At 49.4% G+C, this 15623-nt stretch overlaps 2 protein-coding genes across 5 annotated transcripts in view; one reads left to right on the top strand and one right to left on the bottom strand.

The window, feature by feature from the left end:
* Positions 1-12215, top strand: part of MTG1 (mitochondrial ribosome associated GTPase 1) — a 33335-nt gene extending 21120 nt beyond the window's left edge. For all 4 annotated transcript variants that reach the window (XM_058435855.1, XM_058435857.1, XM_058435854.1 and 1 more), the window contains exons 10-11: positions 10384-10496; positions 10930-12215. In XM_058435855.1, coding sequence (XP_058291838.1) covers positions 10384-10496; positions 10930-11069 — 253 coding nt within the window. In that variant the 3' untranslated portion in view covers positions 11070-12215. The remainder of the gene's footprint in view (positions 1-10383; positions 10497-10929) is intronic.
* A 102-nt stretch (positions 12216-12317) lies between these two features.
* Positions 12318-15436, bottom strand: SPRN (shadow of prion protein). Its single transcript, XM_032174398.2, has 2 exons — positions 15365-15436; positions 12318-14553 (listed from the first exon to the last, which is right to left on the bottom strand). Exon 2 carries the CDS (start codon positions 14535-14537, stop codon positions 14082-14084), a length of 456 nt encoding a protein of 151 aa, XP_032030289.2. The 5' UTR covers positions 14538-14553; positions 15365-15436; the 3' UTR covers positions 12318-14081.
* Positions 15437-15623: the final 187 nt, after the last annotated feature.

Here is a 15623-nt window from a genome sequence, read left to right as displayed (position 1 = left end):
ATTCATCCCCTCTTCCCCCTCACCTCTGGTAATCACCAGTCTGCTCTCTGTCTTCATGAAGTCCACGTTTTTAGCTCCCACATTTGAATTAGAACATCCGTTATTTGTCTTTCTGTGCCCGTTTATTTCACTTAGCAGAATGACCTCCAGTTCTGTTTGTATTACTGCAAATGACAAGATTTTGTCCTTTCTTATGGCTAATATTTCATTGTGTTTTATGTACCACACTTTCTGTATCCATCATCCTTTGATGGACACTTAGGTAGATTGCATATCTTGGCTATTGTGAGTAGTGCTGCCGTGAGCATGGGAGTGCAGTATTTCTTCAGTATATTGATTTCCATTCTTTTGGGTCTATACCCAGTTGTGGGATTGCCGGATCCTATGGCAGTTCTATTTATAGTGTTCTGAAGACCCTCCATACTGTTTTCCATAGTAGCTGTACTAACTTACATTCCCACCAACAGTGTACGACGGCTCCCCTTTCTCCACATCCTCAACAGCATCTGCTATTCCCTGTCTTTTTAAATAAAAGCCATTTTAACTGGGGTAAGATGAAATCTCATTTTGGTTTTGATTTGCATTTCTCTGGTGATTAGTCATGTTGAGCATTTTTTCATACACTTGTTGGCCATTTGTATGTCTTCTTTTGAGAAATAATTATTCAGATCTTCTGTCCATTTTTAAATAGTTATGTGTTTTTTTGCTGTTGAGTTGAATTGCTTATATCATCTGGTTATTAACTCCTTGTTGGGTAGTTTGCAGATATTTTTAATAAAGTTACTCGTTTTTTTGCTGTTGAGTTCAATCTCTTATATAATCTGGTTATTAATTCCTTGTTGGGTAGTTTGCAGGTATTTTCTCCTATTCTGTAGATTATCTCGTCAGTGCTTTGATAGTTTTGTTTCTTGCTTCGGGTCTTGCTGTGCCGTCCAGGCTGAGTGCAGTGGTGTGATCATAGCTCACTGCAGCCTTGAACTCTTGGGCTCAAGAGATCCTCCTGCCTTAGCCTCCCAAGTAGGTGGGATTACAGGCATGTGCCACCATGCCCGGCTCATTTTTTGTAATTTTAGTAGAGATGGGGTTTCTCCATGTTGGTCAGGCTGGTCTCGAACTCTTGACCTCAGGTAATCCGCCTGCCTTGACCTCCCAAAGTGCTGGGATTACAGGCGTGAGCCACCATGCCTGGCCTGATTTCTTTTTCCAGTTACGTGTTGCTGATTTTTTTATGTTGGTTTTGAATTCTGCAACTTTACTGAAACCTTTTTATCAGTTCTAATAGTTTTTTGGTGGAATCTTTCTGTTTTTCCCAATATAAGATTATGTCATCTGTGAATAAGGATAATTTTGACTTCTTCCTCTCCAATTTGGGTGACTTTTCTTTCTTTCTCTTGCCTAATTGTTCTGGGTAGGACTTCCAGTATTCTGTTGAATAAAAGTGGTAGAAATGGGCATCTGTGTGTTGTTCCATATCTTGGAGAAAAGCTGTTTTTCCTTGTTCAATATACTGTTGCCGGTGGGTTTGTCATGCGTGGCCTTTATTGTTTTGAGGTGTGTTCCTTCCATACTCAGTTTGCTGAGAGCTTTTATCATGAAGCGATGCTGAATTTTATTGAATGCTTTTTCAGCATTTGTTGAAATGATTTTTTTTCCTTGGTTATGTTTAATGTTATATGTTTATTGATATGCATATGTTAAACCATCCTTGCAACCTTGAGACACATCCCAGTTGATTGTGGTGAATGATCTTTGTAACATGTTGTTGAATTTGGGTTGCTGGTCATTTGTTGAGGATTTTTGCATCTGTGTTCATCAGGGATATTGGCCTGTCATTTTCTTTTTCTGCCGTATCCCTGTCTGGTTTTTGTAGCAGGATAATGCCATGTGCAATGACTTTGGAAGTGTTCCCTCCTTCAGTTTTTTTGAATAGTTTGAGTACAGTTGATACTAGTTCTTCCTTAACTGTTTGATAGTTCAGCAGTGACGCCATCGGGACCTGGGATTTTCTTTGATGAAAGACGTTTTATTACCGCTTTGATCTTGTTACTTATTATTGGTCTGTTCAGGTTTTTCCATTTCTTCACGGCTTAGTCTTGCAGGGTGTTTGTATCCAGGAATGTATCCATTTCTTCTAGGTTTTCCAATTCGTTGCTGTGTAGTTGTTCGTAGTAGTCCCTAATGATCCCTTGTATTTCTGTGGTATTGGTTGTAATGTCTCCTTTTTTGTTTTCTGATTTTATTTATTTTTTAAATTCTAGCTAAATGTTTGTGGATTTTGTTTATGTTTTTGAAATAATTTTTTGTTTCATTGATTTTTGGTATTTTTTTTTCGTCTCAATTTCATTTATTTCTGCCCTGGTCTCCTGATCTCTGTTATTTCTTTTCTACTAATTTTGGATTTGGTTTGCTCTCACTTTTCTGGTACCTTGAGGTTCATGGTTAGGTTATTTGAAGTCTTCTGCTTTTTTTAGTGTAGGTGTTTGTTGCTATAAACTTCTGTCTTAGCAACACTTTTGCTGAATCCCATAGACTTTGATATATTGTGTTTCCATTTCCGTTTGTTTGAAGAAATTAAAAAATTTTCTTACTAATTTCTTTATTAACCCATTGATCATTCAGGAGCATGTTGTTTAATTTCCATGTGTTTGTGTAGTTTTTGAGGTTCCTCTTGTTATTGCTTTCTCATTTTATTTCATCGAGTCAGAAAAGATACTCAATAGGATTTCGATTTGTTTGGATTTGTTGAAACTTGTTCTGTAGCCTAACATATGGTATATTCTGTAGAATGTTCCATGTGCTGATGAGAAGAATGTGTGTTCTGCAGCAATTGGGTGAAATGTTCCGTAAGTGTCAGTTAGACCTATTTGATCTAGCATGTAGTTTCGCTCCAGTGTTTCTGTTGATTTCTGGCTGGAAACACCCTACGGAGAGGGGTGTTGAAGCCCCCTAACTATTATTGTATTGCAGTCTGCCTCTCACTTTCAATCTGTCAATGTTTGCTTTATATGTCTGGGTGCTCTGGTGTTGGGTGCATAGATATTTATAACTGTTATATCTTCTTGCTGAATTGACCCCTTTATCGATCGTATAGTGACTTTCTCTGTGTCTTTTTACAGTCTGACCTGTAGTCTGTTTTGTGTAAGTATAGCTGCTCCTGCTCTTTTTACAGTCTTTGACTTTTAGTCTGTTCTGTCATCTGTAAGTATAGCTATTCCTGCTCTTTTTTTTTTTCTTTGGTTTCTGTTTACATGGAATATGTTTTTCCACCCTTTGACTTTCAGTCTGTGTATGTCTTTATAGGTAAAGTCGGTTTCTTATAGGTAGCATATAGTTTGATCTTGTTTTTTATTCATTTAGCCACTCTGTATTTTTTGCTTGTTTTTGAGACAGGGTCTTACTCTGTTGCCCAGGCTGGTGTGCAGTGGTGTGATCATAGCTCAGTGTAGCCTTGGACTCCTCGCCTCAAGCAGTCTTCCCACCGCAGCCTCCTGATAGTTAGGACTACAGGCATGTGCCGCCACACCTGGCTATTTTATTTATTTATTTATTTTTTGTAGAGGTGAGGTCTTGCTGTGTTGCCAAGGCTGGTCTTGAACTCTTGGCCTCAGATGATCCTTCCACATTGGCCTCCCAAAGCGCTGGGATTACAAACGTGAGCCACTGTGCCTGGCCTACTCTTATGTCTTTTAGTTGGAGAATGTAGTACATTTGCTTTCAATATTATTATGGATAAAGACTTAATATTGCCATTTTGTTGCTTGTTTTCTGATTATAACTCCTCTTTTCCTTTTTCACTGTCTTCCTTTGCATGTGGTTAAGAGATTTTCTCTGTTGGTATATTTTAATTTGTTGCTTTGTATTTTTAGTCTATATATTATATGTAGTGTACCATCAGGCTTACAAAAAGCACTTTATATTTATAACAAGTTATTTAGTTATTTTAGCTGGGCGTGGTGCTCTGTGACTGTACCCTAGGTACTCAGCAGGCTGAGATAGGAGGATTGCTGGAGCCCAGGAGTTTGAGGCAGCAGTGAGCTATGATCGTGCCATCACACTCCAGCCTGGGTGACAGAGTGAGACCCCTCTCTTAAAAAACAATCATTTTAAACACATGACACCTTATCTGTGATCACAGAGGAAAGAATAGAAACAAAGCAGAAACTAAAGAATTCTGTACTTTAACTCCATCTTTCCCCCAAATTTTCACGTTTTGTTATTTCAATTTATTTCTTTTTATATTGGCTCTCTCTTTCCAGGTTGCTGTAGTTACTATTTTTGATACATTTTTCTTTTAGTTTTAGTCTTCACACTAGAGATGTGAATGAATGCACACTACATTCACAGTATTATTCTGAGTCTGTGTTTCCTTTTCCCAGTGGGTTTTATACTTCACATGTTTTCTTTTTGTACATTAGTGTCTTTTTCTTTCAGATTGAAGAACTTTTTTTTAGCATTTCTTGTAAGTTTGGTCTGATGAATTCCCTTACCTTTACTCTTTCATGTTTGAAGGTGTGTCCTCAGTTGACAGTTGCATTTTTTTTTTCCTTCAGCACTTTGAATATATCATCCCACTGCCTCCTGGCCTATATGGATTTCCTAGAGAACTCTGTTGCCAGATACATCGGAGCTCTTTTATAAATATATTTGCTGCTTTTCTCTTACTACTTGTACTACTTACTACGTGTAGGATTCTTTCTTTGTCCTTGACTTTTGAGTTTGATTATTATATTCTGTAGGGTAGTTTTATTTGGATTAAATCTGTTTGGTGATCTCTGACTTCCCTGTACCTGGACATTTATGTCTTTCTGAAGGTTTGAAAATTTTTCAGTAATTATTTCTTTGAATAAACTTTCTGCCCCTTCCTCTTGCTTGGTTCCTTCTTGAACCCCAGTAATTCCTAGGTTTGCTCTTCTGAGGCAGATATCTTGCATGTGTTCTTCATTCCTTTTCATTCCTTTTTCTTTTTCTCTTCCCTCTTCTATATATTTTCAAATAGCCGGTCTTCAGGCTCACTGATTTTTTCCTCTGCCTGGTCCATTCTGCCTGTTGAGAGCCTCTAATACATTTTTCAGATCAGCAAATGTATTTTTTAGTTCCAGGATTTCTGTTTGATTTTTTTTTTTTTTTTTTAATTTCAGTCTCTGTTAAATTTGTCTGACAAATTTGTGAATTGTTTTTCTGTGTTTTATTGGAGTTTGTTGAGTTTTTTTTTTTTAACTGTTATCTTGAATTCTTGATTTGAGCGCTTACACATTACCATCTCATTAGGGTTGGTCACTGGCTCTTTGCTTTGTCTGTTTGAGGTGGTCACGGTTTTCCGTTAGCTGTTGTTTCTTGTGCACATATGTCTATGGTTTTGCATTGAAGGATTTGTTATCCAGGCTTTCCTGTCTGGCTTTTTTTTTTCTTGGATGTTTGCTTAGAGGTTTTTTGCAGCTTACTTTCTGCCTGGAGTTTTTTTCACTTCTTTGGTCTCATCCTCAGATTTGAGTTCTGGAATATTGCTGGTGATATTCTTGGTGCTGGGTGTTTGGTTTTGGTTTTCTTTGAGAGGGTGAGTGAAGCCAGATTGCTTCTACTTCTCTATTTGGTGATGTCATTCCCTCTGTTAACTCTTTAATATTTTTGATGCTATTGTAAATGGTATTGTTTTTATGTTCACTTTTGGTTTTTCATTGCTAGTATTTAGAAGTAGAATTGATTTTTGTACATTGATCTCGTATCTTTAACCCTGCTAAACTCATTTATTCATTCTAGTAGCTCTTCGTAGATTCCAGTTAGATTTTTTACCTAGACAATTATGTCATTTGCAAATAAAAATCATCTTACTTTTTCTTTTCCAGTCTAGATGCCATATTTTGTTTTCTTGCTTTATTGCACTGGCTACAGTCTTCAATACAATTGACAGGTTTTTTTAGTACTTGAGATGTGGTGAGAACAGACATCTTTTTTTGTTCCTGATCTAAGGTAGGAAGCTTTTAGTCTCTTACCATTGAGTGCAGTATTAGGTATGGGTGTTTCTTAGATGCCCTTTATCAGGTTGAAGAGAACAGTCTGGCTAGAGGCTTATTAATTTTAATTATTTTTCCCAAAGAATTAGCTTCTGGTTTTATTGACTTTCTGTTGTCTTTGTTTTTTATGTCGTTGATTTCCATTCGATATTTATTTTTTTATTTCTACTTTGCTAACTTTCTATTTGTACTACCAATTATTGTGAGAGGGGTATTGAAATTTCCCACTATAACTGAATTTCTCTGTTTCTTCTTGCTGTTCAGTCAATTTTGGCTTCGTGTATTTCGAAGCTCTGCTGTTAGGTACAGAAACGCTCAGGAGATTGTTACGTCCTCTTGATGATTTGATGCCTTTATCATAATGAAATGATCTTTTTTTATCCTTCAGAATATTCTCTGCTCTGAAATCTGTCTTGTCTCATATTAATATAGCCATCACTTTTGTTTTTTTGAGACAGAGTCTCACTCTGTTGCTCAGGCTGGAGCGCAGAGGCACAATCTTGGCTCACTGCAACCTCCGCCTCTTGGGTTCAAGTGATTTTCATGCCTCAGCCTCCCTAGTAGCTGGGATGACAGGCATGTGCTGTCATGCCTGGCTAATTTTTGTATTTGTAGTAGAGAGGGGGTTTCGCCATGTTGGCCAGGCTGGTCTCAAACTCCTGGCCTCAAGTGATCTGCCCGCCTCGGCCTCCCAAAGTGCAGGGATTATAGGTGTGAGCGTCTACGTCCAGCCCATTCCAGTTTATTTTGATTAGCAGTAACATGGCATATCTTTTTCTGTCCTTTTATTTTTAGCATATTTGTGTCTTTATATTTAAAATGTGTTTCTTACGGTCTCTGCTGCTTTTTATCGTTGGATCTTGCTGCTTATCCAGTCTGACAGTCTCTGTCTTTTAGGTATTTAGGCTATTTACATTTAATCACTTAATGTGATTATTTATAGATTTAAATTTACTGTCTCGCAAATTTGTTTTCCATTTGTCTCAATTTTTTTTTTTTTGAGGCAGTTTTGCTCTTGTCACCCAGACTGCAGTGCAGTGGTGCGATCTCGGCTCACTGCAACCTCTACCTCCCGGGTTCAAGCGATTCTCCTGCCTCAGTCTCCTGAGTAGCTGGGATTACAGGCACCTGCCACCATGCCCAGCTAATTGTTTTTGTATTTTTAGTAGAGATGGGGTTTCACCATGTTGGCCAGGCTGGTCTTGAACTCCTAATCTCAGGTGATCCAGCCACCTTGGCCTCCCAAAGTGCTGGGATTACAGGTGTGAGCCACCGCGCCTGGCTAAATTTTTTTTGTATTTTTAGTAGAGATGGGGGTTTCACCATGTTGGCCAGGCTGGTCTTGAACTCCTGACCTCAGGTGATCCACCTGCCTCCCAAAGTGCTGGAATTTCAGGTGTGAGCCACCGTGCCCGGCCCATTTGTCTCAATTTTTGTTTTCTTTTTTCCTCTCTCTTGCCTCTTTAGGATTGAATATTTTTAAATGATTCTACTTTATCTTTGTTAGCTTATTGTCTACAACTTTTGGGAGAGGTTGCTTTAGGGTGTATAGTATGTCTTTAAGTGATGACCTTACAATAATGCATTTCTGTTTTTCTTATCCTGATCCTTGTGCCATCATCATCATGATATATTTTACCTTTACATATTTTATAACCTCCAGATATACTTTCTTTCCTTCATATGGTTATCTTTTAAAGAAATATACAATACCAGAGAAAAAGTTTTATATATTTTCTCATCAGTTTACCATCCACACCTTCTCGTTTCTTTGTGTAGGTCCAGGTTTCCTTCTGGTGTGATTTTACTTCTATCTGAAGGACTTCCTTTAACATGTATTGTAAGGCAGGTTTGCTGGTGATGAATTCTTTCAGCTTTTGGTTGTCTGAAGATGTCTTTATTTCACCTTTGTTTTGAAAGATATTTTCTCTATGTGTAGAATTCCAGATTGATGGGGTTTTTTAGTACTTGAGAGGGGTTGGTCTCCCTTTCTTACCCGCGTGGGGTCTGATGCACCATCTGCGGTTGTGTTTGTTCCTCTGCTGCTTCCAGGATTTTCTCTCAGTGCTTTTGAGCAACCTGATTACAGTGGACCTTGGTATGGTTTTCTGTGTGTTCCTTGTGCTTGTAGTTCATTGAGATTTTTGGATCTGGGACTTTGTAGTTTTCATGAAATTTGCATCATTTTGAACCTTCATATATGCAGGTGTTTTTTCTGTCCCTCTACTCCTCAGGACCTCAGGCACGTGGGCCTCAGGCACACAGGTATCACGTGGGTATCAGGCACGCAGTTATCAGGCATGTGGGTATCAGGCACACAGGTATCACGCGGGTATCAGGCACGTGGGTATCAGGCAGGAGGTGTCAGGCACGCGGGTGTCAGGCTGCTTGGCTTTGCCCCACCGCAGCTCAGTAAAGCTTTGTGCCTGTTTTGCGGTTTCTGTTGCTGTGTTTTCAGGTTCACTCATCTTTTCTTCTGCGATGTGTAATCTGCTGTTCATCCCACTCAGTAGTTTTCATAGTTTTCACTTCCACAAGTTGAGTTTGGATCGTTTTAAAAAATATCTTTCATGTTTCAGCTGAGATTTAATGTCTTGTCTGCTAATTCTAACATTGGGTCAGTTTGAGTTGACTGATTTTTCTTCTCATTAGGGGGTCTGTTTTTTTGCTTTGTAGGCCTGGCAATTTTTGGATTTGGCAATTCTCCCACCTTAGCCTCCCAAGTAGCTGGGATTACAGGCGTGCGCCACCACACCTGGCTAATTTTTGTATTTTTAGTAGAGACAGGGTTTCACCATATTGGTGAACAGGCTGGTGTCGAACTCCTGACCTCAAGTGATCCGTCCACCTTGGCCTCCCAAAATGCTGGGATTAGAGGCGTGAGCCACCGTGCCTGGCTGGATGCTGTGCGTTTTGAGTTTCACCTTGTTAGGTGACGGATATCTACATTCCTGTAAAAATTCTTGAGCTTTGTTGTGGCACAGTTAGGTTGTTGGAAGCAGTCCAGTCCTTTTTTTTTTTTTTTTTTTTTTTTTTTTTTGGGGGGGTCTGGCTTTTTCCCCCCCGGGGGGGGGGGGGGGGGGGTTTCGGCTCACTGCTATCTCCGCCTCCTGGGTTCACGCCATTCTCCTGCCTCAGCCTCTCCGAGTAGCTGGGACTACAGGCACCCGCCACCACGCCCGGCTAATTTTTTGTATTTTTAGTAGAGACGGGGTTTCATCGTGGTCTCGATCTCCTGACCTTGTGATCCGCCCGCCTCGGCCTCCCAAAGTGCTGGGATTACAAGCGTGAGCCACCGCGCCCGGCCAGCAGTCCAGCCCTTTCAGGAGTTCTCACCATTGGCAGATCTTGGGGGTGGTCCGGGACGCCTCCTCCAGGCTTGCTCCTCTCTCCTGGGACAGCTTTTTTGGAGCACCAGGGGGCCCTTGAGGCTGCTGATTCAGAGCTCATGCTTGGTGCCTCCCAGAAGTTAGATTGATTTAGAACCTGTGTTACTCAGGGTTCTGATGCTCCCATGGGCCCTGAGCCCATGTCTTGCTTTGCTGGTCCTGTGTTACTGGCTCATGCTGTGACCAGGTCCAAGGGCACCAGCCTCCTCAAGGTTGAGCCTGTCCTCGTGGGAGCCACGAGACAGGTTCCCCTCACCCCTGGCTGTCAGGAAGGTTGGGAGAGTGTTGGGTCTGGGTCAGTCGGGCTCCCAAGGCTTAGGGTGGTGTTTGTCCCTGTGAGCGGCTGCTCTGTGCTGGCCTTTCCCTCCAGGCCTCTCTGCCCAGAGCCTGCACTGTGAGGAGTCAGAGTGCCCGTGAGAATCACTGGGTGACGCTTAGCAGCAGTGGGTGCCTAGTCAGCCCATGCTGGTCCCTGTGCTAGGAAAACACCACTCAAACACCCAGCCGGGTGGAGAGGATGCAGGTGTACTGGCTGCCTGGAAGTCACCGAGTGCTATCCTTAGCAGCAAACAGTGTGTTTGCAGATGGTCCGCTGTGCTACTCTTCTAGTTTCCAGGACCTGGGCCTGCACAGAGGCCTGCCTGTCCCGCCCCGGATAGGGTGGATGAAGCCTGTGTATGTGAACAGCTCTTACTCCTCCTGTTGCAGCAAGGGTTCCGGTGGTGGGAGCCGCCCCCCCGTGCTGCTGGCCGTGGCCACACAGGACAAAGCTCAGGGATGATTCTTAGATAGTGGCTTTCCCCCGGGGCCCAGCACCAGTCACCTGCAGTCTCATCTTGGTCATCCACAGCGCCACAGTCACTGTCACCCACAAGAGGTGCCTGGCCATGGCCTTTGTGGCACTCAGGAGGAAGGGCCCAGCCTGGCTGTCTGTGCGGTATCAGTGCTGGGCCCCCTGGCGCTGACCTGCAGCCTGTGTGCAGGTACGTGCAGCACTACGGCCTGGGCAGTGCCTGTGACAGCATAGAGCGCGTGCTGAAGAGTGTGGCTGTGAAGCTGGGGAAGACGCAGAAGGTGAAGGTGCTCACGGGCACGGGTGAGTGAGGTCGCTGACACAGGCACCGGAGCCTCACCCCATCACCCCCGGGGGCCCCGGCCATCCCCAGAGGAGGCAGGGAGGAGAGGAACGTGTCAGGGAGCCTGCGGCGGGTCTTCTGGGAACGGGTTTCAGGGCAGGGGAGCTACAGAAAGTTCTGGAGAGGAAAGGCTCGTAGTCCAGGCTTCCGAGGCTGAGACCAGCCCTGCTGCGTGTTGGGCAGTGCTAGGTGGACACCTGCAGGCCTCATGTGCCTGGCCTTGGAGGCTCCAGGCAGCGCGGCTCAAGCTGTTTTCTTTCTGAGTGTGATCCCGTCCCCTGGGCTTCCCTGATGCCATCCTGGAGTCTCTTAGGGCTGGTCCCTCAGGTGGGTAAGGGCTGGGCCCGTCCTGCTGTGAAGGCTCCTTCCTCACTGAACCCTCCCGTTCCCCAGGTAATGTGAACGTTATTCAGCCTAACTATCCTGCAGCAGCCCGTGACTTCCTCCAGACCTTCCGCCGCGGGCTGCTGGGCCCCGTGATGCTGGACCTCGACGTCCTGCGGGGCCACCCCCCGGCTGAGACTGTGCCCTGAACTTGTCCGGGTGGGGAGGGCCGGAGGCATGTGGCCTCCCAGACCTGACCTGGGTGGTTGGGGCTCAAGACAGCTCACCTGGTCCAGAAGCTCCATGCTGGCCACTAGGGTGCTGTGCTCTCTGGCGCCCCACGGCCTGGCCAGCTCCAGGGGCCCCAGTTCCAGGGGACAAGCAGGTGGGAGTGGACACCAGGCTCTGCAGTGGACATCCCTGAGCAGCTCCACATGCTCGGTTCTCCCAGAGCTTTCTGCTCAGGCCTCTTGAGAAATGGATGCTCAGAAGGAGTTAAAACTATAACCTGTAACCTTTAAAATCTCCAATTAAAGGGCCTGTTTCTTACTGGCCTGTGAGGTGCACCACAGTGCCTTGGGCCTGTGTGTTAAAGCTGCTCTTACCAGTGGAACCTAAGAAATGAGCAGGTTGACAACTAGGGTTTGTGCTGGAGGCTTTCGGTCCAGTGTCCTGCAGTCCTACAACAAGTGAGAGGCTCGCTGCCAGCAGAGAGGTTTATTTCACACTTACAGGTGCACACAGACACAGACAAGAGACTCCCAGCAGCAGAACCCAAGCACTGGCTTCGCCCCTCAGTGCCCTGGGGCATGTTCCAGGCAGGGTTGAGGGGGACGCCCTGCACATGGCTTTGCTATGCAATGACTGGAAGGCTGCCCGGCCTGGGCAGTAGAGACCCCTGGCCTCTGAGCACCTTCTGGCTCACGGGTAGTGGGATTCTGCATTAGTGGGGCTGAGAGGCATGGGGGCCCCTCCAGCCCCATTATAGTGCACCCAAAGGGGTCCACAGCCTGTGTCCTAGAAGAGGGAAGAGGAAGGCAGGCGGGTGGGGCTGGGAGTATGGACTAAGGTGCTGTGGGACCTGGGGCCAGGGACATTCTGTGCAGAAGCTCCGGGCGCCTCTTTCTGGTGGTGGCCTGACCGTCCCACAGCAGCCTCCACCACGGCCCTGGTGCTCAGCGGCCCCTCCTTGCTGGCTGGCTGCCTCTGCTGCCCCATACCCCACACACTCATCAGCCTGAAGTTAGCCCGAGTGCCACCTGCATCCTGCCATAACCCTGACTGCCCGGGGCAGGAAGTATTCAGATTGGCCGTGTCAGATGCTAATGTGCTGAATAAATAGTCATTGCAGATCATGATGTGTCCATCACATCTGGAACATTCCAGCTTGCAGCGCTGTGGTGTGTGAGGGTCTGGTGCAGCTCAGCCCATTTTCCAGGTGGGCGTCTGCAAAGTCGAGGGGGCTCCGGTGGGTCTCCCTGCTTTGAGGAGACTCAGACCACCCCCTGCCTCCTGGGGGAAATGTCAGAAGGGCTCCTCTGCCTATGAGGATTTGGGGCAGGGCTTGGCCTTGGCCTGCTGGTCTTGGAGGCATTGAGCTTGGTCTGGAAGGGGTGGAGGAGCGTCTGGGCTCACTGGGCCAGGGGCACTGCTGGCAGTGTGGACGGGAGGCTGCAGGGTGCTGCCTCTTGTGGCTTAGTGCCCCGGAGCTAGAGGGCAGTGTTTGGTTGAGTCCTGCCAACAGCTTCCAGATCCTCACCCAGGCCAGAACCCAGGCCAGCTGGGGAAGGCAGAGGCCGGCAGGGCCCGTGGGGGGTGCTGGTCTTGCCTTTGGTGTCCACTGAGTCCAGAGGCTCAGGCCCAGGAGGGATGCAGCACCAGGACATGGAGAAGGTGAGATCCCAAGGCCACGGGGGGGGGACAGGGAGAACCCCTCCTACCTTGGATGCGTCGGGTGACTGGAGAGCTAGAGAACGTGGCCGACCCAAGACCTCTCAGTGCGGGTGCCCCAGGCTGGCGGGACTGGGAAACAGAGGCTGGTCTTACACAGGTGTATCCAGTGCTGGAGGCACGTCCTTGTCGTGACTGCCCGGCGCCACTCCGTGTCTCTCCTGTCCTTGGATGTTGGGGGCTCAGCCTTTTGCATGGGTGTCCTGCTGGGCGCTGGGCCCCGCCACTGGCCCCCTGCTTGCCCCGGGGTCTGAGTTAGCTCCTGGCTCCACTGAGCAGGCCGTCAACTGCCAGCCCACCACGCCGATACCCAGGCGCTGTTCCCAGGCCTGAACAGCTGCTTCTGAAGAAGGGGCCGCCTTCAGGGAAATCCGCGCAGCGTGCAGCCTGAGCTGTGCCCAGGGAGGCCTCTTCAGCGGGATTGGCAGTTGCCGTGCCCTGAGAACAGGCAGAACTGTGATCCCTGAATGTGAACCTGAAGTTCAAAGGATTTGGAAAGCTCTGGAATGTGTTGGGTTTTTTTCCCCAAAATGGGTCCTAAGGAGGGTAAAGTGACTTGTTTCAAGTTGTTGGAGCAAAGTGGGTCTCTCACGGATCTCGGCCTGAGGGTGTGGGGGACAAGGCCTGGGCAGCCCCTCCAGGGCAGGGTGTGTTTTCCCACCAGCTGCAGAGAGCCAGGATGGACGTTCCTCGGACGGACGGCTTTCCTGCTTGGGAATGTTCCTGGGCTGTGAGATCCACTCTTCTGGGCAGGTGGTTAGCACCTAACGTTTTCCCCTCACTTCCCCCCAGATCCTTAAGTCCTTTGGTCCATTTTACTGCTTCTTTTGGGGAGGGTCAGATTCCTCAGGGCCTCAGTGGCAGAATCAGCCTGAGGTCACCTCCCTGCCCATGCGTCACCACGGCCCCTGGGCAGGCGAGGGGAGCCGGGGTGGCTTGGGTTCCTGGCCTTGGCACCTCTCTTTCAGCGGCTCTGGAGCGTGGCTGGGCGGTTGGTACAGGAGCAACAGGCCGCTGCCTTTCTGGCTGGGGGGACCCTAACATCCTGGAGCAGGTGGGGCAGGGCCCATGGTCCCCTCTAGGTGGGAAGTGGGAGGCTGAGGCGGTGTGGGCAGGACGGTGGATGGCGGGTCCACAAGGACAGCCAGCAGCTCCTGCACCCACTGGGGCTCCAAGACAGTGGGCAAGGGAGGAAGGGGGAGCCCAGGTCGGAGGATCCTGGGGGACGGTGCGGCCCGGGGGCGAGATGTGGTCCCCGAGCCCAGCCAGACCTAGGGCCACAGCAGCCACAGGGCGCCGAGGGCGCCGCCCAGCACGAGACAGAGACGCGGGCTGCGCGTGGGTCCAGCGCCTGAAGTCCACGTCCAGTAGCTGTAGATGCCGGGGCCGGTCCCGTTGCCTCCGGGCACCCCGTCCTCCTCGTTCTCCAGGCCGCGTTCCCCGGGTCCCGCGGCCCTTCTCCAGCCCGAGCCCGCCGCCAGGCCCGCGGCTGCTCCCGCCGCCGCCCCGGCCGCCGCCCCAGCGGCAGCCACGCGCAGGGAAGAGCCCGGGGCACCGTAGCGCGGCGCCGGCCTCACGCGCACCCTCGAGGCCCCGCGCGCGCTCCCGCGGACCCCTCCCCGGGCACTGCCCCGCGCCCCTCCGCGGCCGCCCTTGGCTGCGCCGCTGTCGCAAAGGAAGGCGGCCGCCAGTAGCAGAGCCCAGCACGTTGCGGGTGCCCAGTTCATCTTCGTGGGGTCAAACCTGCGGGAAGAGAGGGAAAGGACCCTCAGTTTCCATGGAGATCGGGTGTCCAGGGGCGGAGGGTTCAGGGCTGGAGAGCAGAGGGACCCTCGGCTTTTGTGGGATCAGGGTGCCCCAGCATCTTGGAGGCCCACTCAGGCCTTGGGGGGGCGCGGTTTAATCCCTAGCATCAGGGACTTAGGCCTGGGGGAGGCGCTGGGAAGTGGCGGGTGGGGCAGGAGGGTTCTGCACCTGAAGGTTGTGCACCTGGAGTGCGGGCGTAGAAGCGGGGCAGGAGCGCCGCGGTGGTCCAGGCCTCTGGGGGCGTCCAGGCCCGGGCGGGGGGCAGGCCTGGGGGAGGGCCGCCATGCTCCCGGGCTCTGCACGCGTTGCTAGGATGTGGGGGCGGGGGGGACAGTATGGGGGGAGGGGCGGCATGGGGGGAGGAGCGTTGTGTTTGGAGGACGCGGTAGCGGGGACCAAGAGCTGGCTCAGATCAGGGTCTGGAGCGGGGACGGGCCGTGCCTGGGCCTGGAGCCCACCTTTGGGGCCAGAGCCTGAGTGCGGGCCTTGCGGGTGCTGCGGAGGACAAGCGGCTGCTGACACCGTGCGGACCCCGCCCCAGCAGGCCCGTACCCCGGGTTGGTCCCTCCCTCGCGCGCCTCGCGCTCCATGCCGTCCTTGGCCGCCTAGTTCAGCAGCTGGCGGGGGACGGGACGGGGTCCAGTCGCCGGGCCACTTCCGGACGCAGCTACCCGGGCGACGGCTGCATCCCCTCCCCGCGCCGCCCCTCGCTCCCGGCCCAGTACCTGCCCCAGCCTCCCGGTCTTACCCGCCACAGGCCTCAGTTGGAACCGCGCGCTGGAGTATCCGCCCCAGGGGCCGCGGCCGAGCGGGAAGGAACGGGCGGGCGGCGGCGCAGACCCTCAGCTGGAGCGCGGAGCCGCGGCGCCTGGGTTTTGCGCGAGGCCTCCGCCCTGGGATGGGGCGGGCAGTCGCGGAGGCGCATCCCCGGTGAGCCGGTGGGAGGGGAAAAGGACGTCCCGTCCCCCATCCTTGAGGCATCCCATCCTCCCTCACCAGCCCCCTCC

The sequence above is a fragment of the Hylobates moloch genome, unplaced genomic scaffold (assembly GCF_009828535.3).
Source record: "Hylobates moloch isolate HMO894 unplaced genomic scaffold, HMol_V3 SCAFFOLD_3, whole genome shotgun sequence".
Classification (NCBI taxonomy): domain Eukaryota; kingdom Metazoa; phylum Chordata; class Mammalia; order Primates; family Hylobatidae; genus Hylobates; species Hylobates moloch.
This window is presented reverse-complemented; position numbering and strand designations above follow the sequence as displayed.